General features: G+C 60.0%; 1 protein-coding gene across 2 annotated transcripts; it reads left to right on the top strand.

Moving 5' to 3' along the window:
- On the top strand, positions 1–19,390 carry PODNL1 (podocan like 1). 2 transcript variants are annotated; one of them, XM_044994358.1, is made up of 11 exons: positions 1–1,020; positions 5,938–6,135; positions 8,060–8,308; positions 9,155–9,248; positions 10,199–10,263; positions 11,122–11,231; positions 12,814–12,970; positions 13,447–13,562; positions 13,828–14,485; positions 15,265–15,413; positions 18,273–19,390. In XM_044994358.1, the coding sequence occupies exons 2-11, from the start codon at positions 6,133–6,135 to the stop codon at positions 18,421–18,423; spliced, it is 1,752 nt and encodes a 583-aa protein (XP_044850293.1). In that variant the 5' UTR covers positions 1–1,020; positions 5,938–6,132; the 3' UTR covers positions 18,424–19,390. The 2 variants fall into 2 exon arrangements, with proteins under 2 accessions (XP_044850293.1, XP_044850294.1); XM_044994359.1 differs by lacking the exon at positions 1–1,020 and having other exon boundaries at positions 5,393–6,135.
- Positions 19,391–21,565: the final 2,175 nt, after the last annotated feature.

Genomic DNA, 21,565 nt, shown 5'->3' with positions numbered 1-21,565 from the left:
CAACCACGTGGCGCCCAGTGCGGCCACAGCCAACAACGTGGCGCCCGGTGGGGCCACAGCCAACAACGTGGCGCCCGGTGGGGCCACAGCCAACAGCGTGGCGCCCGGTGGGGCAGCAAGCCAGGGGCATGGCCCACAGTGGAGGGCAGCGAGATGGCACCACCTCGCTCAGTTGGGCTGACAACCAAAGCGTGTTGTGATAGATGGTGGTGGAGCCAAGTGGTAGGAACAGCTCAATGCCCCAGAGTGGTGCAGCTCAGCGCCAGCCAAGCGACACTGTGTCCCGTGGGGTGATGCTTTACACCCTCAGTACATCCCAACCACATTGTGTTGTCGCCCTGCACGGAAACGTCATCCAGCTGCACTGAAACACTCCCCGATCTATAATGAGGGAGATTCGTGGATGCTGAGGCCAAATGAGACCATTTTGATCCGCTGATCCCTCTTCTGGCAGAAAACAGACCAGAGACTCTTACCCGGTGATTCCTGAATCAAGCCCAAAACCTCTGTCTGAGTTTGAGCGTCTCCTGTAGAAAGACGTCCAGGCTGGATTTATGTCCCGGGGGAGTTCTGAAGAGAAATTCCTTCCTCTCTGTGACGCGCTCACTCTCGTGATGAGCACCACCAACAAGACCATGAGGAAATCATCTACCTGCCTAAAAATGTCACTACTTCCGCCCAGTGTCCTCTTGTCTCCACTGAACATCATGTGAAATCATCTGCGTGTGGCATGAAAACGAGCTCTGAAGCCGTGGACGTGAACGAGGGGGCACCCACCCCTTGTAGAATCCCAGGTGGCTGGTGATAGGCAGCATCCGCCATCCTCATTGATGCCTGACTTCAGTAACTGATCAGTGACTTATTTAGGAAGGAATCAGTCAGAAAACGAGCTGAGAACTTCCCCCTTCTAATCAATGTTGGGGTTTCAATAATATTCTGACCATCTCCTGCATCTTCCATCCAACGCATCCAAGCAGTTTGCCAGCGTGAATGGATTGAGCTTCCCAACACTCCTGGCAGGTAGGTCGCTGTGATTAACCCCTTTTATCTCATGGAGGGGAACTTGTGACATGGAGCAGGAAAGTGAATTGGCCAAGGTCACAGAGCCTGGGATGTAGCGCAGCGCTTCGGACTAACCACTAGGCAACACTGCCTTCCGGTGCCTGTGACAGAGACAGACTCCCTGTGCTCTCACCATTAGGCTTCTCCCATAGCCAGAAGTAGCACCCAAGAGTCCTGACGCTCAATCCTGCCGTCTACCCAGGTGTCTTGGCTTCCAAACCCCTGATCTAACCACTGCAGCTCACTCTCCTCCCAGAGCCAGGAATAGAACCCAGGAGTCCTGACTCCAAGTTCTGGCCTTTTGCCACAAGACATCTTTATCACTATAAATCCTTAGGACCAAATTCATCTCATTTGGCATGAGGAGGCATTTCAGATCTCGGCTCTGCCTTGGCATTGAAATTCACCTGCCAGGAGAGCAGAGGATCAGCAAGGGGGGAAATACCCCGTTCCCCAGAACCCCGGCTAGCCCAGAAGCTTCTCATGTTTAAATAGTTGGGGCCTGATCACAGGCTGCAGGACAGAGGCAGAGTCATGGCTCCGTTCCCTGTCTGACTCAGAAGCTGGCAGGACTCTTAATACACTGGCAAATGGTCAGAATGTGGGAATTGGAAAAGAAAAGCCAGAAAAATATGTTTACAGTTCTATCCCGGCCTTGAGCCAGCCAAGGCAGGCTGGAGCCTGGACCTATAAATAGGCTTTTAACACTAGCTTCCAAAGGTCAGCCAGTCAAATACCAGAAATACTTTTAAAACAGGGGCTTGGGAATCTTGCTACCATTATAGCATTGTTAGTAATGTAAGGCAAGAGAAGTGTTAATCCACTGTCATGCTACAAGGCATCATCTGATAGCTGCAGGGCTCAGGAAGGGTGTTGTTTTTTAAACACCTGTATTCCTACAAAGAAGTGGCCGTGGGCTATCAATGTAAAACTGCTCAGTTGTGGGTCATAGGTTCTATATTGTTCCTGGCTAATGGAGAGTCGCCTATAGTTCAAGTTGGCAATGGTGATTTTGGAGCAAACTCTGAGGTCTCTCCTAATTCGTTATATGCAGCAGAGTGACATCTGTAAAGTCCCAGTGGTGAAAGGAGGCTGGTGGACCAGCGCTCCTGGTCTGATCCAGGGCAGCAGGTGTCAGGGATATGGGACTAAATGGCGTTTTGGTTTAGGGGTCAAATTTTTATAGTGCCTAAGTGACTAAGGAAGCTAAATTCCATTTTCAAAAGTCCATCTGGATTTGCAACAGCATGTTCGAAGATGATGCACAAGGGCGGTAGATTATGGGACGGGACAGAGGGAGTTGTGGGCCTTTGACCCCAAATTCCCACAATTCCCTGAGAGATGTACGGCCATCCCACCACGCAGCCTAAAAATGCCCCACAAGGCAGCACGCTTGCAGGTGGGACACACAGGATGCTGGGATGCCTACCCATAATTCAGCACCTTTTTGCCCATACACCCTGATGCCATGTGTGGCCTCAAGGTGCCAGCAGCCATGCGGGAGTGTGCGCTGCCAAAATAATTTTTGTCAGCTGCAGAACTTTTGCCAGTAAAAGTCACTTAACCTTTTAACAAAACCTGTGCAGCAGGAGCTGAGATATTAGTAGGCTGACCAGATGTCTCAATTTTATAGGGACGGTCCCAATTTGTGGGTCTTTTTCTTATATAGGTTATCCCCTACCCCGTCCCAATTTTTCACATAATCTGTCTGGTCACCCTAGATGTTAGAGTAGGTGGATGTTGATCCAATGCACTAGGAAAGCAGGTGTACTAAATTACACGGGGCAGTGCTCTGAACGGGTACTCTAAGAAGCTGGACAGAGGCCTAGCTGGACGGATGGTCAGATTGGATATAGCAAATTCATAGTTCCTTCCTGTCCTCTACAGAAAAACGACATACACATCGGTTTCACCGATCAACCCCATGAGGAGCAAATTGCAAAGTACACAAACGGCATGAAAGTAAATTAGATTTAAAGAAATTGGGCGTTGCCAATTGAGAGCCAAGGATGACTCTGACCTTGTAAGGAGTTTGGGTACTCCTCAGTTTTGCTTTAAGGATGGTGGGGTTCTCTGTTGTACTACATGGTGGTATTGGAAATCTGGCCCCATGGCTTTAACAGTGTCGGTGCTTTCCAGGGACCTGGCTTGGTCTTGAGCGTCTGTAATTATAGGAAGTGTGTGGCACTGAAAGGAGAGCTTGGGGTTTCTTAAAACACAGCTAAGGTTTCTTAATGATTTGCTTTTGGCAGTGGCTGGAGCACATTCTAGCATCCTCCTTGGATTTCAGTTTGCAAGGAATGAAAGAACTGAAGCTGAAACATGCGAGGGGTTGAGTTGAAATGGGATTGAGTCTGATACTTTGTTCTCAGGTAGCGCATTTCATCTGCCCCTTCTCGAAGCAGCTTTAAATGAGGTATCGTCATCCCCACATCACAGATGGGGAAACAGAGGTACAGAGAGGTGAAGTGGCCTGTCTGGTGCCCCCAACAGGACAGAGCCAAGAATAGAACCCAGTATCCTGCGTCCCTATCCAGGGCCCTAGCCACTGGGCCATGCTGCCTTCTTAGATGACACATTGTGGCTGGGCCAAGGATGGCTTATGAGAACAAGCCCAGGGCAAAGGCACACTCAGCCACGTGCAGCCTTGCCCAGTCTTGTGGTATTTGGTGGTTTTCTTAAAGCTCCAGCTCTTGGAGTCATGTTATTACATGAGAATCTTGGCTTTTCTTTTTTAAAAGCTTTCCCATTCTAGCCCGGCGCAGCAGAGGAAAGCCTGGAAACACGACCCTGGTACGGCTCAAAAAGGCAAAGGAAAAGAACTCAAACATCTGCTGGAGTTTGACTGGTTAGGGTTGGCAGTATTGCATGTGTGTTGTGGAGCTGAGCATGTTACCCCGGACGGAGGGGGGCTCCAGGGAGTGTAGCCCAACAGACATTTCCTGTACTAAGAAGTACTGTAATGAGAGCTGCCACTAGAGGGTGTTCAGAAACATGACGGCGTCGATTCGGTTTAAGACTTTTGCTGCAGAGGTACCTCAGTGCCCCAGAATCCTTTGCAGTAGTGGCTCTTCAGTGTCCCACAATCCTTTGTGGCAGCTGTCTCAGTACTTCTGAAGTGCTAACTCTGCAGGAGGTGCAAAGAATTCTGGGGGCCTGTTTTTAAATCTCGAAGCACCAGCTACAGACGTATGAGCAGAAACCAGGGGGGCCCTATAGGCGAGGGGGAATGACACAGACAAGGGGAGATTGGGAGGAGATGGAAGCAGCAAGCCATCTGGGTTAAGGGGTGCCAATCCCTGCCTTTGCCTAGAGCAGCATGTAGGGCTGGGTTGGGATGGGCTGTCCTTCCGGCGCTAGAAGAGACAGAAGCCCAGAGGCTTGGCTCCACCTCCTGTCGTGAGATCTGCGTCAGGGGCATGAGTTATGAAGGGTTTGGAGCAGTGGGGCCGGCCAGCAGCAGCACGGAGAATGGGAACCAGAGAGGAGTTCATCCTTCTCTGGGATGGATGGGCCCAGAGAAATAGCTGCCTTGAATCTACGATGGGGGGCAGTCCTGGGGTGGGGGACGGTTTGGGAGCCAATCCAGGGAGTCAGCCCCTGCTCCCTGCAGAGCCCATGGGGCTTGTCCAGACGGGCTCGGAGAAAGCCCCTGTGGTCTCTTGAATTTGCACCCAGCCTGCTGAAGCAACTGTGTAGCGGCTTACAGCTGGCCGGGTGACAAGTATTTCAGTTACGGTAATTGGCCATTACCACTGACTCCGAAGCACAAACACTGCGATTCCCAGGGAGGTCTTTGAGGCCGGACAAATTACATTCTTCACGGCCCATCGGGAGCCAGAAATGTTACCCCATATGGGAATCAGGCAACGTCCCCTTGCTGGCCCCCCGGGCTCTGCCCCTGGATAAGTCAGCATCACGGAGTGAGCAGCCGGGAAGCTGAATCCCAGTGTTTGGCAGAGGGGAGAGGGGAATCTGGGAATTCCCACCTCCCATTGGTTAGTGGGAGAAATCTGGAGTCCCTAGTGGGAGCAGAGACTTGTGGTCTAGTGGGCATGATCTGGGGGCTTAAGTTTCCTGGGGTGGGGGCTGGTCTCTGCTTGGGGTGGGGGAAATGTTAGTCCGGTGCTTACAGCAGGAAGACTGAGAGTCAGGACTCCTGGGATCTATTGCTAGGATGGAAGTGGGGTCTAGTGGTTAAAGCAGGGGGGCTAGAAGCCAGGACTCTTGGGTTCTGTTCCCAGCTCTGGGATGGGAGTGGGGTCTAGTGGTTAGAGGAGGTGGGGCTGGGAGCCAGGACTCCTGGGTTCTGTTCCCAGCTCTGGGGTGGGAGTGGGGTCTAGTGAAGGGTTTTGAGGAAGAACTCTTGACTTCTTTCCAATGCCTTGGGTGACCTTGGGCAAGTCACGTCAGCTCATTGTGCCTCAGTTTCCCCCGGGTTATGTGGCAGTGCTAATACCAAGCCAGCCTGCGTGGAGGGCAGCTTAGCGATTGAGTGCGGAGCAGCACAGGATCGGGGCGGGGACAGAACATGGCGGTTCCGACCGCACTTAGGAAAAACAAACAGCAACAGTGAAGTTTCCCCAGAGTCCTATCTGCCTCTGTACATGGTTGGAATACCAGACTCGGTAAACGTGATCCCTTCCAAACATTCCTTCAGGACCTCTGCCAGCCCCATTATGCAACCCCAATTGCAGCAGACACAAAGCCCCCCTACTTGCCCATAGCCCGAATCTCCCCCCATCCCACCTCCCTCCCTCGGCTTTGATCAGACGTGAAGACAACAGCAAGCGAAGACACAGCGTCCCGGCTGCAGTTCACGCCCAGGCAGCGTGACAGCTCCTGGCAGGTTGCTTTCTCCGTTTCCTTTTCCAGTGCTCCGGGAGGCGAGCGTGGGGGTGTGTGTGGAACGCGACTGTTCCTGTGGGGACCATGTGAGGACGATCTTTATTTCGGAGGCGAAGACAGAGCAGAGGGAATCAGGAGCCCTGTGCCGGTCTGGCTTCAATTAAAGATCCTGAGAAGACTCTGCAGAGTGGAGCCTGGGAGACTCGCAGCCGGGACCTGGCTATGGTGAGGGAGAGCTTTGGCTCCGGCGTTTTTGGGGACCCAGCAGAGTTCAGGCTTGTTGGCGACGAGGCTCCAGTGACGCCTGCTTGGGCTGGGGAGAGGCGGGTGACTCACGAGGGCAGCTGGGGGCCATCCCACTCTGAGCTGGGAGGGAGGGAGATCTCCCAGACCCTCTTAGATGCATTGGCACTGGCCAAAAGGGGGAAATCTTAGGAGGGATTCATCCCATCCTTTGGGGCCCGGCCCCCCACCTGCTCTGAGCAGGGTTCATGACACAGTGGTTCAGCTGCTAGTGCTCTTGCTGGTGGGGCTGTGTCCAAGGGGATTCCCCAGGCAAGGCCCAGGGGAGATCCAGCTTTCGACCCCAGGGCCGATTCTCCGCTCTTGGAGGGGAGTGGGGTCTAGTGAGCAGAGCAGGGGCCTGGCATTAAGGCGAATGTCCCCAGACCCAGCAATCAATGCGCCTTAGCCCTGCCCTGCTGATACAACCCCCGTCGCCCCAGTCAGAGCAGAGCTCCTTCTTTGTGGCCGGTTTGTTGGAGCTGTCAACAAGGGGCCATTTACTGCCTGTCAGGCTGGCAGGTTTTGACCTGTCTCCCAGCTGGGAACTGGGCTGGGATCCTGCCTGCTCATTTCACACTCGGCTCCCAAAGGGGACGGGAGCAACTCCCCCGGTCCCGGCCAATTTCTAACTACGTCACAGTTGGGTCCATTTTGGCAGCCTCAGCGGAGAAGCTGAAGACTGAACAGATCCTGCTCTGGTGGGACAGGACAGGAGTGTGTCCAGGCCGCACCTGTTCTGTGGGGGATCTGTCGGAGCCAGCTACTCCTGCAGGCCCATTCCCTCCAGGCCGTTTTCCAGGGCTCTGCCCCATCTGGGGGTAAATCACTCCCTGGGATACCAAACAGAGCTCGTGGGAGCCCTGTAGCGTGTCTCTGTCGTTCCACAAATGTACATCTTGCTTCCGAAAAAGCACGTGGCCAGGGAACGAAACAGGCAGCGGGAGAGTGGGGTTTTTTGTATTATAGTTAGGGTGACCAGGTGTCCGGTTTTCGACTGGAACACCCGGTTGAAAAGGGACCCTGGCGGCTCCGGTCGGCACTGCCGGCTGGGCCGTTTAAAGTCCGGTCGGTGGGGTGCGGAGGCAAGGCAGGCTAGTCCCTACCTGTCCTGGGGCACTGCCCTCGCCCCGGAAGCGGCCAGCAGGTCCGGCTCCTAGGTGTGTGTGTGGGAGGGGCATGGGGCTCTGCGCGCTGCCCCCGCCCCATGCACCAGCTCCGCACTCCACCGTGGAGCTCCTGTCCCCCCCGCCCCTGCCTAGGAGCCGGACCTGCTGGCCACTTCCAGGGCGCCGAGCAGTGCCCCAGGACAGGCAGGCGGCCTGCCTTGCCTCCGCAGCACCGCCGCCCGGGAGCCACCCAACCCCAACCCCCTGCCCTGAGCCTCCCCAAGCCCGGAGCCCCCTCCTGCACCCCAAAGCCCTCATCCCCAGCTCCACCCCAGACTGCAGCCCCAGCCCGAGATCAGGGCCCCGTTGTGCCAGGCGCTGATGTGTTAATTTACAGACGCACACACCCGTGCACATGCAATCCGGCTGCCGTGCTGAGGCGGTGAAACGCCGGCCTGTGCGGCTGGGGGCAGCTGATCGGCTGCCAGGCCGGCTAAAACAACAACTAAGGCATTTCAGAGCTGCCAAGTGCCCTGTAAACCGACCTGCCTGGATCCCCAGCGGGCTCCGCTCAGTGGGGCCCTCCATCCCCCCGCAGCAGTGGCTGGTGCTCTGGAGACAGAGCCTGCATTGATGGGGCTGAGCAGCGCCAGGCCTGGGCTGGTAGGAGCCCTCGGGCTCCCCGCTCCGCAGGCCTGCAGCATACAGACAGTTCAGTTCGCTCCAGAATTCACCAGACCCTCTCCCCCTCTCCCCAGCGGCTGAGCTGCGGCTGTCTCCTGGTCCTCTTTGTGAAGATCCCCTCCTTCTGCCTGGTCGGGAGCCAGGATGATGAGGATGCCCCACCATCCCCCCCGTTTGGCGTGGGGCCCCTACCCCCGAAGAACACCCCAGGCTGCCCGGCCAACTGCACCTGCCCCTCAGAGGAGACGGTGGAGTGCGGGGGGCTCGACCTGCACGTCTTCCCCAGCAACGTCTCCAGAGCTGTCCAGCATCTTTCTCTGCAGGTAACTGTCCCCGGCCCCCAGTGAACCCAGGAGCCCAGCCAGGGCCAGATCCCAGTTACCAAGGAGGGTCTAAAGAGCAACCCAGGGGTCAGAGGGCAGCCGGGGGCCGTTGGATGTGGTGCCGCAGGGGTCAGAGGGCAGCCGGGGGCCGTTGGACGCGGTGCCTCAGGGCTCAGAGGGCAGCCGGGGGCCGTTGGACGCGGTGCCCCAGGCGTCAGAGGGCAGCCGGGGGCCATTGGATGTGGTGCCCCAGGGGTCAGAGGGCAGCCGGGGGCCGTTGGACGCGGTGCCCCAGGGGTCAGAGGGCAGCCGGGGGCCATTGGATGTGGTGCCTCAGGGGTCAGGGAGTACTTGGGGGCCATTGGACACGGTGCCCCAGGGGTCAGGGAGTAGCCGGGGGCCGTTGGATGCCCCAGGGGTCAGAGGCAGCTGGGGGCCGTTGGACGCAGTGCCCCAGGGGTCAGGGAGTAGCTGGGGGCCATTGGACGCGGTGCCCCAGGGGTCAGAGGGCAGCCGGGGGCCATTGGACATGGTGCCCTGGGGTCAGAGGGCAGCCGGGGGCCGTTGGACACGGTGCCCTGGGGGTCAGAGGGCAGCCGGGGGCCGTTGGACACGGTGCCCCAGGGGTCAGGGAGTAGCTGGGGGCCATTGGACGCGGTGCCCCGGGGGTCAGGGAGCAGCCGGGGGCCGTTGGACATGGTGCCTCAGTGGAATCCCTTCCAGAGCCCAGAGCAGCCCTTCCTTGACTCGCCACCCCCCGTCTCTCTCTCTCACTGCTGCCCTCCAGCCCTGGGCAAACGCCTCCCACTTGCCCAGGGACTGAGGTGAGCGGGTCTCCTTCTGCAGAATAACCAGCTGCGGGAGCTGCCCTACGACGAGCTGGCCCAGCTGACCAGCCTGAAAACCCTCAACTTGCACAACAACCACATCATCTCCGATGGTGAGGGAGCCGTCGCGGGCAGGGGGCTGGGACGCCATCGAAGGGAGGGTCCCTGCCAACGTGACCTGGGCGTGTGTGTGCGTGTCAAGGGAGAGCTCTTCCGACCTCCTATAGAAGAGAAATCCCCACGGTCCAGTATCAGACCCCATCATCCTTTTATCCTCCTCTCCTTGAATCCCAGAAGGATGCACTTGCAGGCCGTCCCTCTGTCCTGCAGTTTCAGCTGGACACAGGAATTTCCTCCACGCCTACTTCTAAATTCTTGTGCAGCCTTGTCGCATGCTGTTAAACAGCTGCTGGTTCCTACCCCAGAGGCAGCTGCATTTCAGTGCTGGATGAACGATCCCTATGGAGTGTTGTGTGAACAGCTGCCACACTCCACCCCAGAGGCAGTTGCATTTCAGTGCTAGATGAACGGTCCCTATGCAGTGTTGTGCAAACAGCTGCCACACTCCACCCCAGAGGGAGCTGCATTTCAGCGCTAGATGAACGGTCCCTATGCAGTGCTGTGCAAACAGCTGCCATGCTCCACCCCAGAGGCAGTTGCATTTCAGCACTAGATGAACGGTCCCTATGCAGTGCTGTGCAAACAGCTGCCACGCTCCACCCCAGAGGCAGTTGCATTTCAGCACTAGATGAACGGTCCCTATGCAGTGCTGTGCAAACAGCTGCCATGCTCCACCCCAGAGGCAGCTGCATTTCAGCAGCCTGGGAAGTTTTTTAGGACCGTTATAGAAAAGCCTGGTGGGAAGCTGGATGCAAAGCATTCTGGGTAGCTGGATGCCAGTTACAGGCTGCGTAGCTCCGTGGGTGAGTGGAAGCAGCCCCGGGGCCTTTCAGGGAGGGAGGCAGGGTCTGAGTTCACTAGCTGGATGGAGCAGGTTCACGTACTGGCCTCCCTTCTGCGCAGGGTGTGCCTAATCTCCGCTCTTCTCTCTGCTGCTTTCTAGGCCTCCCGGATGAAGCCTTTGAGTCCCTGGACTCGCTGCAGTACATCTACCTGGCCAACAACAAGGTGTGCGCGCGGCTGTCCTCTGCCCCGGGGGCGGCAGGGATGGTGCCAGGAGTTTGCGCCCAGCTAGCTGGAGGGGGCTCTGCACGTGTGCGTGGGAGAGAGGGATTTCCCAAGCTAAACCATGCTGAGCGTGGTCGCCAGTGGGATGGGAGGGACCTCCAGGGGAAGCCAAGGGTGCTGCAGGGGGTGGCGCTAGGGGGCGCTGCGCTGCAGGGAGCAGGTTGGTGGACTCGGTAGGCGGCGCTGTCCCTTGAGTCAGTGCAGCACTAGGGGGCGCCGCGCTCCCTCTGAGTTGTGCTGACCCCGGGGCCCAGCATGGCACTCGGGGGCGCCGTGAGGTGCCGCCTTTCAGAGGAGACGGGTCCCGCGTCGTCATTAGAGATGCTGACACATTTCCCTCAAGTGTCTGTGCGAACCCTGGTGTGATTCCATCCTGTCTTCCTCACCTGCTGCTGCTGCTGCTGTGCTCACTGGAGAGAGGATTCCTCTCCACTTCCTGTCCTAAACTTTTGCGTGGTGGCCCTGGGCACTGTGAAACAGCTGCTGTGTTCTACCCCAGCCAGATGTTGAGCAATCCCTGTATAAACAGCTGCTGCCTCTGACTGGGGGACCAGACAGCAAGTGTGACAAATCGGGACAGGGGGTGGGGGGTAGTAGGAGCCTATATAAGAAAAAGACCCAAATCTCAGGACTGTCCTATAAAATCGGGACATGTGGTCACCCTACCTCTGACCGCAGAGGTGGCCGCATGCCACTGACCCTGTATAGAGCCTGGCCAGGCCATGTGGCGGCAGCGGGTAGATCCGGGGCCACACTGCTCTGCTAGAATCGGCCTGTTCCCCTGTGGTTTTTTCCCAGCTCACGGTAGCACCGCAGATCCTCCCCAGCACAGTGCGCATAGTGGACCTGGCTGCTAACCTGCTCACCGAAGTCTACCCGCTCACCTTTGGGCAGAAAGCCAACCTCAGGTAGAGCCGCTCTCCAGCCCCCTGCCTCGGCGTGCGGGGGTCTGACGGGCGGGGCCTCATTAGCCTGGGCCTCTTCTTCAAGCTGGGCAGGGAGCTCAGTAGGGGGCGCTCTCCCCTCTGGGTGACCTCAGTGTCCCAGTACAGTGCTAGGGGGCGCTGTGCTGCAGGGAGCGGGATGGGGGTTCACTGGGGGGGCTCTCCCCCTGCAGTCAGTGCTCACCCCAGCATGGCACTAGGGGGCGCTGTGCTGTAGGGAGCGGGCTGGGGGCTCACTGGGGGGGCTCTCCCCCTGCAGTCAGTGCTCACCCCAGCATGGCACTAGGGGGCGCCGTGCTGCAGGGAGCGGGATGGGGGTTCACCTGGGGGGGCTCTCCCCCTGCAGTCAGTGCTCACCCCAGCATGGCACTAGGGGGCGCTGTGCTGCAGGGAGCGGGATGGGGGTTCACGGGGGGGGCTCTCCCCCTGCAGTCAGTGCTCACCCCAGCATGGCACTAGGGGGCGCTGTGCTGTAGGGAGCGGGATGGGGGCTCACTGGGGGGGCTCTCCCCCTGCAGTCAGTGCTCACCCCAGCATGGCACTAGGGGGCGCCGTGCTGCAGGGAGCGGGATGGGGGTTCACCTGGGGGGGCTCTCCCCCTGCAGTCAGTGCTCACCCCAGCATGGCACTAGGGGGCGCTGTGCTGCAGGGAGCGGGATGGGGGCTCACTGGGGGGGCACTCCCCCTGCAGTCAGTGCTCACCCCAGCATGGCACTATGGGGCGCCGTGCTGCAGGGAGCGGGATGGGGGTTCACCTGGGGGGGCTCTCCCCCTGCAGTCAGTGCTCACCCCAGCATGGCACTAGGGGGCGCTGTGCTGCAGGGAGCAGGATGGGGGCTCACTGGGGGGGCTCTCCCCCTGCAGTCAGTGCTCACCCCAGCATGGCACTAGGGGGCGCCGTGCTGCAGGGAGCAGGATGGGGGCTCACTGGGGGGGCTCTCCCCCTGCAGTCAGTGCTCACCCCAGCATGGCACTATGGGGCGCCGTGCTGCAGGGAGCGGGATGGGGGTTCACCTGGGGGGGCTCTCCCCCTGCAGTCAGTGCTCACCCAGCATGGCACTAGGGGGCGCTGTGCTGCAGGGAGCAGGATGGGGGTTCACTGGGGGGGGGCTCTCCCCCTGCAGTCAGTGCTCACCCCAGCATGGCACTAGGGGGCGCCGTGCTGCAGGGAGCAGGATGGGGGCTCACTGGGGGGGCTCTCCCCCTGCAGTCAGTGCTCACCCCCGCATGGCACTAGGGGGCGCTGTGCTGCAGGGAGCAGGATGGGGGCTCACTGGGGGGGCTCTCCCCCTGCAGTCAGTGCTCACCCCCGCATGGCACTAGGGGGCGCTGTGCTGCAGGGAGCAGGATGGGGGTTCACTCGGGGGGGGGGCTCTCCCCCTGCAGTCAGTGCTCACCCCAGCATGGCACTAGGGGGCGCCGTGCTGCAGGGCTGGAGGGCTCACTAGGGGGCGCTCTCCCCTGTAGGGTAATGCAGGACAGAGGCATTACCCTACCCCAGAGACTCTGGTGTCAGCTCTGTTTTGCTTCCCTCTCCTCCATGCAGGTCCGTGTATCTTCACAACAACCAGCTGACCAACACCGGGCTCCCCTATGACGCCTTCAACGGCTCCGACGCCGTCAGCACCATGATCCTCTCCAGCAACCAGCTCAGCTACCTGCCCCAGAACCTGCCCCCTGCGCTCGTCCGGCTCCACTTACAGGTGGGGCAGGGCTTGGGCTCATGACCGGGGGCGGGGCGGGGCAGGGGATCTGCCCCTAAACGTGTGGTTGGCCTGGATCCCTGAGGCATGACACATCCCAAAGCCCCACAGCCCTTTGTCTTTGATATGGGGAGAGGAGGTGTAGGCCAGTGGTTAGAGCAGGGGGCTGGGAGCCAGGACTCCTGGGTTCCGTTTCCAGCTCCAGGTGGGGTGTGGGATCTAGTGGTTAGAGCAGGGGGCTGGGAGCCAGGACTCCTGGGTTCTAGTCTCAGCGTGGCCTTTGACTCACTCTGGGACCTTGGGCAAGCCCATCGCTTCTCTGTGCCCCAGCTCTGCCATTCAGATGGCAGCTGGGCTGGGTGGCCTAGTGGTTACCTTGGTACCGTATCGAGGGCAGCCTCCCCCCCAGGCCTGCTGACGGTGACTGAGGCAGGCTCGGGAGCGTCTCTAGTGGCCGCGACCTCCCGTCCCTGCAGAACAACCGCATCGCCCGGATCCCCAGGGGGGCACTGAGCAGCCACTGGAAGCTCCGAGAGCTCTACCTGCAGAACAACAACCTGTCCAACCAGGGCATGGACCCTTCCACCTTCAGGTGAGACTGAGGGAGGGAGCTGCAGAGTGGTTAGAGCGGAGGAGATGGGACTTCTGGGCAGGGAGGGGGGTCTAGTGGTTCTAGCCAGTGGGGCTGGGAGTCAGGACTCCTGGGTTCTATTTCCAGCTTGGGGAGGGGAGCGGGGTCTAGTGCTCAGAGCAGGGGGGGAACCAGAGCATCAGGACTCCTGGGTCCAGTAGAGCAGGAGGCTACGGCACGAGCTGCTCACCCCAAGCCAGCACCCCGTTCCCCTTCTCCTTTGCAGCAAGCTGAAGAGCCTGGAGTACCTGGATCTGTCTAACAACAACCTGACTGAGATCCCGGCTGGCTTCCCCCCGAACATCATGATCCTGCACCTGGGCAAGAACCGCATCGACTCGCTGCCCCGGGACAGCCTGAGCCGGGTGCGCGGCCTGCAGTACCTGCTGCTGCAGAACAACCGCCTGACGGCCGCCGGCGTCCACCCCGACGCCTTCCTCAAGCTACGCAACCTGCACACCCTGCACCTCTACAACAACCGGCTGGAGCGGGTGCCCCCGGGGCTGCCCCGCCGGGTGCGCTCCCTCATGATCCTGCACAACCAGATCACGCACATCGGCCTGCCGGACTTCGCCAACACCTACCTGCTGGCCGAGCTCAACCTGAGCTACAACCGCCTCTACAGCGCCAAGATCCACCGGCTGGCTTTCCGCAAGCTGCGCCGGCTCGAGAGCCTGGACCTGTCGGGCAACCAGCTCACCCTGCTGCCCGCCGGCCTCCCGCCCAGCCTCCAGGTGCTCAAGCTGCACAAGAACCAGATCAACTCCCTCTCGCCCGAGCTGCTGGCCAACCTGACCGGCCTCAAGGAGCTGCACCTGGCCCACAACAGGCTGCGCATCGGCTCCATCACCCCTGGCACGTGGCAGGAGCTGCAGGGGCTCAAGGTGAGGGAGGGGGACGATTGCCCTAATGATGTAATCAGAGAGGGCAGTGGGGTCGAGTGGTTAGAGCAGGGGGCTGGGAGCCAGGACTCCTGGGTTCTATCCCGGCTCTGGGAGGGGAGTGGGGTAGACTGGTTAGGGGGGGCGGGGCTGGGAGCCAGGACTCCTGGGTTCTGTCCTGGTTCTGAGAGGGGAAGTGGCTCAGTGATTAGAGATGAGGCACCAGAACTCCTGAGCTTGTACCTTCATTACTAGGTTAAAGAGCCCTCTGGCAGCATAGGAACGTCAGACAGGATCAGGACCAATGGCCAAGTACCCCCTTATCCTGTCTCTGAGAGCCCCACCATTAGATGTCTCAGCTGAAGGTTCAGGAACTCCCACAGGGATACTCAGCTCCCCATGAAGGTCTCCTAATAGTCAGAGATTGGCTTAAAACCATGAGGTTTAATCTCCCTTCCAGAACTGTTCTAACTCCAGATCTCCTTGTCATCCATACAAACATCCAGCCCCTCTTCGAGTCTGACTCTGTTTGCAGCCTCATTGACTTCATGTGGCAGGGAGTTCCACAGGCTAACGACATGCTGAAAGGAGAAGTGGTTTGAGTTGTCTCCCTTCTCCCAGTGTAGGGACTCGAACGCTGTGATCAAGTCCCCGACCCGCCTGCCCTGCAAGAACCTTGTCTAAAGCAGTCAGCCTGGCAGGGTGTTACCGGCGATTAGCGGCGTAGAGTGAATCCAAGTAGCTGTTGAGAACTGGGTAACCCTGTCTCTCCTGCTCCCCAGCTCCTGGATCTCAGCAACAACGAGTTGTCCTACATCCCCCCGGACCTGCCAGAGTCCCTCGAGTACCTGTATCTCCAGCACAACCGCATTGCTGTCATTGGGGCCGAAGCCTTCCACACCATCCCCGACATCCGAGCCATCGTCCTCAGGTAACAGCCAGAGCAGGGAGGTTAGTGCCGGGAGCACAGGCAGGCTCCTGCCCTACCATCCTGGTGACCGGCTTTCCCGCCAACCTTTCCGAAAGGTGGGGCCAGAGCAGGGGGGCTGGGCCTCAGGATTCTGGGGTCTCTGCCCCTGGTTCTGGGAGGGGTGTGGGGTGAAGGGGTCAGAGCAGGGGGTCTGGGAGTCAGGATTCCAGGGTCTCTGTCCCTGGTTCTGGGAGGGGTGTGAGGTGAAGGGGTCAGAGCAGGGGGTCTGGGAGTCAGGATTCCAGGGTCTCTGTCCCTGGTTCTGGGAGCGGTGTGAGGTGAAGGGGTCAGAGCAGGGGGTGCTGGGAGTCAGGATTCCGGGGTCTCTGTCCCTGGTTCTGGGAGGGGTGTGGGGTGAAGGGGTCAGAGCAGGGGGGCTGGGAGTCAGGATTCTTGGGTCTCTGTCCCTGGTTCTGGGAGGGGTGTGGGGTGAGGGTCAGAGCAGGGGGTGCTGGGAGTCAGGATTCTGGGGTCTCTGTCCCTGGTTCTGGGAGGGGTGTGGGGTGAAGGGGTCAGAGCAGGGGGGCTGGGAGTCAGGATTCCGGGGTCTCTATCCCTGGTTCTGGGAGGGGTGTGGGGTGAGGGTCAGAGCAGGGGGTGCTGGGAGTCAGGATTCCGGGGTCTCTGTCCCTGGTTCTGGGAGGGGTGTGGGGTGAAGGGGTCAGAGCAGGGGGTGCTGGGAGTCAGGATTCCGGGGTCTCTGTCCCTGGTTCTGGGAGGGGTGTGGGGTGAAGGGGTCAGAGCAGGGGGTGCTGGGAGTCAGGATTCCGGGGTCTCTGTCCCTGGTTCTGGGAGGGGTGTGGGGTGAAGGGGTCAGAGCAGGGGGTGCTGGGAGTCAGGATTCCGGGGTCTCTGTCCCTGGTTCTGGGAGGGGTGTGGGGTGAAGGTCAGAGCAGGGGGTGCTGGGAGTCAGGATTCCGGGGTCTCTGTCCCTGGTTCTGGGAGGGGTGTGGGGTGAAGGGGTCAGAGCAGGGGGGTCTGGGAGTCGGATTCCGGGGTCTCTGTCCCTGGTTCTGGGAGGGGTGTGGGGTGAAGGGGTCAGAGCAGGGGGGTCTGGGAGTCCGGATTCCGGGGTCTCTGTCCCTGGTTCTGGGAGGGGAGTGGGGTGAAGGGGTCAGAGCAGGGGGTGCTGGGAGTCAGGATTCCGGGGTCTCTGTCCCTGGTTCTGGGAGGGGTGTGGGGTGAAGGTCAGAGCAGGGGGTGCTGGGAGTCAGGATTCCGGGGTCTCTGTCCCTGGTTCTGGGAGGGGTGTGGGGTGAAGGGGTCAGAGCAGGGGGGCTGGGAGTCAGGATTCCGGGGTCTCTGTTCCTGGTTCTGGGAGGGGTGTGGGGTGAAGGGGTCAGAGCAGGGGGTGCTGGGAGTCCGGATTCCGGGGTCTCTGTCCCTGGTTCTGGGAGGGGTGTGGGGTGAAGGTCAGAGCAGGGGGGGCTGGGAGTCCGGAGTCCGGGGTCTCTGTTCCTGGTTCTGGGAGGGGTGTGGGGTGAAGGGGTCAGAGCAGGGGGGCTGGGAGTCCGGATTCCGGGGTCTCTGTCCCTGGTTCTGGGAGGGGTGTGGGGTGAGGGTCAGAGCAGGGGGTGCTGGGAGTCCGGATTCCGGGGTCTCTGTCCCTGGTTCTGGGAGGGGAGTGGGGTGAAGGGGTCAGAGCAGGGGATGCTGGGAGTCAGGATTCCGGGGTCTCTGTCCCTGGTTCTGGGAGGGGTGTGGGGTGAAGGTCAGAGCAGGGGGTGCTGGGAGTCAGGATTCCGGGGTCTCTGTCCCTGGTTCTGGGAGGGGTGTGGGGTGAAGGGGTCAGAGCAGGGGGGCTGGGAGTCAGGATTCCGGGGTCTCTGTCCCTGGTTCTGGGAGGGGTGTGGGGTGAAGGGGTCAGAGCAGGGGGTGCTGGGAGTCCGGATTCCGGGGTCTCTGTCCCTGGTTCTGGGAGGGGTGTGGGGTGAAGGTCAGAGCAGGGGGGTCTGGGAGTCCGGATTCCGGGGTCTCTGTTCCTGGTTCTGGGAGGGGTGTGGGGTGAAGGGGTCAGAGCAGGGGGGTCTGGGAGTCCGGATTCCGGGGTCTCTGTCCCTGGTTCTGGGAGGGGTGTGGGGTGAGGGTCAGAGCAGGGGGGGGCTGGGAGTCCGGATTCCGGGGTCTCTGTCCCTGGTTCTGGGAGGGGTGTGGGGTGAGCGTCAGAGCAGGGGGGCTGGGAGTCAGGATTCCGGGGTCTCTGTCCCTGGTTCTGGGAGGGGTGTGGGGTGCAGGTCAGAGCAGGGGGGTCTGGGAGTCCGGATTCCGGGGTCTCTGTCCCTGGTTCTGGGAGGGGTGTGGGGTGAAGGGGTCAGAGCAGGGGGGGCTGGGAGTCAGGACCCCTGGCTCGCTGTAGGTGTGTCGACATTGCAGCTGGGCGCATGCCTTGCAGCGCAGACAGACTCACACTAGCTTCGCTGGGGAAATCCAGCTATGGTGGGGAGCAGGGGCGGCGGCTCCGGCTAGCCACCCGAGCTGCAACCCATGGGGTTGGGCGGGCTAGGACTCGGGTGGCCAGCCTGAGTTCTGCCAGAGTCACAACAGCCACACGGCTAGCGTCAGCGCAAGAGTGACCTCGAGCCAAATCGCTGCTCTCCGCACCCCCCCCGCGCTTCAGCAACACTTACGGGGTGGGGAGGGCCAGGCTGGAGCCCAGCAGAATGGGACTGTCCCGTCCTTGCTCTGTGACCTGAGGGGCCCACTGCCTAGGGCAGGGTCCTGGGTGCCCTCTCCCCGGAGTATTCGGCCAACAAATGCCATCTCAGGAGGCCTCTTCCCGGCAGAGAACCAAGTTTTTCCCCTGTCCTCCTGCTCTTTCAGATCCAACCGCCTGCTGGCAGCCGGCGTGTCTGCCCAGGCCTTCGCGGCCCTGAAGCAGCTGGAGGTTGTGGACACTACGGGGAACCCAGAACCCATCAGTGTCAAGATGCCACGAGCCGGGCGCTGGCTCAGATCTCACCCAGGCGCCTAACAAGCGGACAGCTCAGCCTGAGCTGGTCAGTGTCTGCCCTGGGCCTGGTTTGGCAGGGAAGCTTGAATAGCAGCGAGGAAATGAGGAACCAGGGCAGCTTTGTCCTTCTCCAGCTGCGCCGCTCAGGTGCTAGACTCTGTTATCGCCAGGGGCTCGGGTGGTCCTGTCAGGGAGCGGCAGCTAAGCAGGGTTGGGAAGGCCCAGCAATTGGACAGAGGAAAATCCAGCCATGGTGGCGAGTAGGGCGGGTGTCTCCGTAGGGAGCGCTGAGAGTCAGCACCGTCCTGGGGGCGCTGTGCTACCGGGAGCAGGGGGCACGCTCCTGCTCTTTCAGCCAACCACAGAAGTGGGGTCCTGCCCCTTGGTCAGCCTGGCGAATTCCATCTGCCTCCCTAACTCCTTGCACTCTCCACCTCTTGTCCAAACCATCACGTAGAACTGCCATGTTCCACCCCAGAGGTGGCTGCATTTCAGTGCCAGGGAAGTTATTTCCCTCTGCATGGGGCTAGATTCTGAGCTGCTATCAGCAGGTGCGATTCCTCTCAGACCTCCAACCAGCTCTGAACTTGGCAGGTGCTTTGGGATCTCTTGGGCTGAGAGGAGCTCTGGCAACATCCCCTGCTGAAATCCCTCTCTCCTGCTGTCATTTCCTGCAGCCGCCTTCCCTCACTCCCAGGCTCTGACGCGGCCCGTCCCAGATCGCAGCGATAACATGGTTTCAATATCCTCCCTGCACTTCCCTGAGGCAGCATTCCAGAGGGATTACGCTGCCTGCTCTTCTGGGCTCGTTCAGCTGCACGGGGCGCCGACACACCCCTGCAGGCCCTGCCCCGGCCTCCCGAGAAGCAGCACGTCCCCTTGGGCACTTAAGGCCTCGCTCCAGGGGCGGCTCCAGGCCCCAGCACGCCAAGCGCACGCTTGGGGCGGCAAGCCGCGGGGAGCGCTCTGCCGGTCGCCGGGAGGGCGGCATGCAGGCTGCCTTCGGCAGCGTGTCTGCGGAGGGTCCGCTGGTCCCGCGGCTTCGGTGGACTTCCCGCACGCGTGCCTGCGGAAGGTCCGCTGCCTGCGGGAGGGCCACCGGAGCCGCGGGACCGGCGACTGGCAGAGCGCCCCCCGCGGCGTGCCGCCGTGCTTGGGGTGGCGAAATGGCTAGAGCCGCCCCTGCCTCGCTCCACTTTAGCCAAGCATTTTAACCAGCCTTGCAGGGGCCAGGAGGGCTGCCCGCTGCTAGGCCTGAGTTGGCCAGCTGGAGGCATGCGTCAGCCAGGGCCTGAACTCCAGCCCAGCTGAAAGGGCCCCTCCCTGTCAATTAGTGACTGTTGTGCTTGCAGCATAGGCACCGTGGGGGCTGGGGTAGGGGTCTAGAACCTGCGCCTGCAGGGCTGCCAGGTAACAGACACCCCGCAACAGTGCTGCTGCAAAGCGCTGCTGAAGCCAAAGGAAGGTATTTAAGATACTGGGATGGGGAATGGGCCTGGACCCAGGCAATGGTGCCAGCAGAGCCGGCGGGTGTCTCCACATCTCTGAACCCGGGCGGGATGACACGTGTTGTGTCCGGTAGCAAAAGACCCCGGAGTGAATGGAATAACCAGGGCCTCTTTCCTTTTGCAGTCCCCAGTTAGCTCCCATCCCCAGGAACGAATCCCTAACAAATAGATTTCATCTGGCCCCAGTGCAGGCTCGAGGAAACGACTGTAAGGTGGGTTGAAACCCCCCGCTCTAGTAGCTCTCAGTCGAGCTGGAGGGACGGAGCTAGCGGGACCCTGCAGGGCTCTGCCCTGAGGCTGGTCCTACTCAATATTTTGGTTCAGGACTTGGCTAATGGAGCGGAGTGTGCGCTTATGGCTTTGGCAGAGGACACCCTGGGAGGGGCTTGCAGCACATTGGACAGGGTCAGAATTCAAACCAACCCTGACTTCAATAAAGCGCAAGTCCTGCACTTGGGAAGGAAGTGAAACGCACGGCTACACTCCGGGGAACACCTGGGTAGGTGGCAGGACGGTAGAAAAGGATCAGGGGGTTACGGTGGATCACAAATTGGATATGAGCTAATGCTGTGAAGGCGGCTAATATTCTGGGGTGTATTAACAGGAGTGTGGTCTGTAAGACCCGGGAGGGAACTGTCCTGCTCTACTCAGCACTGCTGAGGCCTCAGCCGGAGGCCTGTGTCCAGGTCTGGGCACCAGCCTTTTAGGAGGATGTGGACAATTTGCTGGCAGGACAGAGCAGAGCAACAAAAATGATTAAAAGGTTTAGAACACGTGACTGTGAAGATTAAAAACACTGGGCCTGGTTAGTTGTGAGACAAGAAGACTGAGGGGAAGCTGGTAGGTCTGCAAGTATGTTAAGGGCTGTTCCAAAGAGAACAGCAACCAACTGTTCATGGCAACGGAAGGCCCAGAAGGAATCGTCGTAAGCTGCAGGAAGGGAGATTTAGGTTAGCTAGTAGGAAACACGCTCTCAGGCTAGTGAAATACAGGACTAGGTTATGCGGGGGAGGTGGTGGCATCCCCCTCACTGGAGGTTTTTAAGAACAGGTTAGACAAACCTATCCGGGATGGCCCAGGTTTACTTGGTCCTGCCTCAGTGCAGGGGTCTGGACTAGGCGACCTCTTGAGCTTCCCTCCAGGTCCACGAATCTAACCAAGTCGTCTACAAGTCCCTGAGCTGTTTTAAGCCCGATCCGAGGAGCTGGCAGCAGCAGGCGGCCATGGAATGAGTGGTCGACCTGCGCGGCGCAGCGCCGATAGCGCGCCCCCATCAGCATGCTGCTCCTCGGCTCGCACGAAGCACAGCGTGACTGCAGCTAGGCTGAGAAGCAGGGTAGCCTGGAGGACCTGCTCGCCCATTAGTTCACGCTGCCTATAGACCTGGCTCTGTGCCTGCGTTTAGTGTCTGAAATGGGGCTAACTCATCCTGGGGCAAAGCGAACGCAGCACTTTGAGCCGGTAAAAGGGCAAGGGTGTTACTGGGGACGCGTCTTCTTAGGCAGCGCCTGGGGCCATCTCCAGGCTGCGCTCAGATCTCCCCCTTTCAGACCAGGCATTCGGCAGCCCGCGTGTGCAATGAGCGCACTAGATCTCGGTCCATTTCATGGAGGGTGGGGCAGGCAGCCCCATTCATAATTAGCCCCTGTGTTGGG

The sequence above is a fragment of the Mauremys mutica genome, chromosome 20 (genome assembly GCF_020497125.1).
Source record: "Mauremys mutica isolate MM-2020 ecotype Southern chromosome 20, ASM2049712v1, whole genome shotgun sequence".
In the NCBI taxonomy this organism is placed as follows: domain Eukaryota; kingdom Metazoa; phylum Chordata; order Testudines; family Geoemydidae; genus Mauremys; species Mauremys mutica.
The sequence above is the reverse complement of the archived record's forward strand: the minus strand, read 5'-3'. Positions and strand labels throughout refer to the sequence as shown.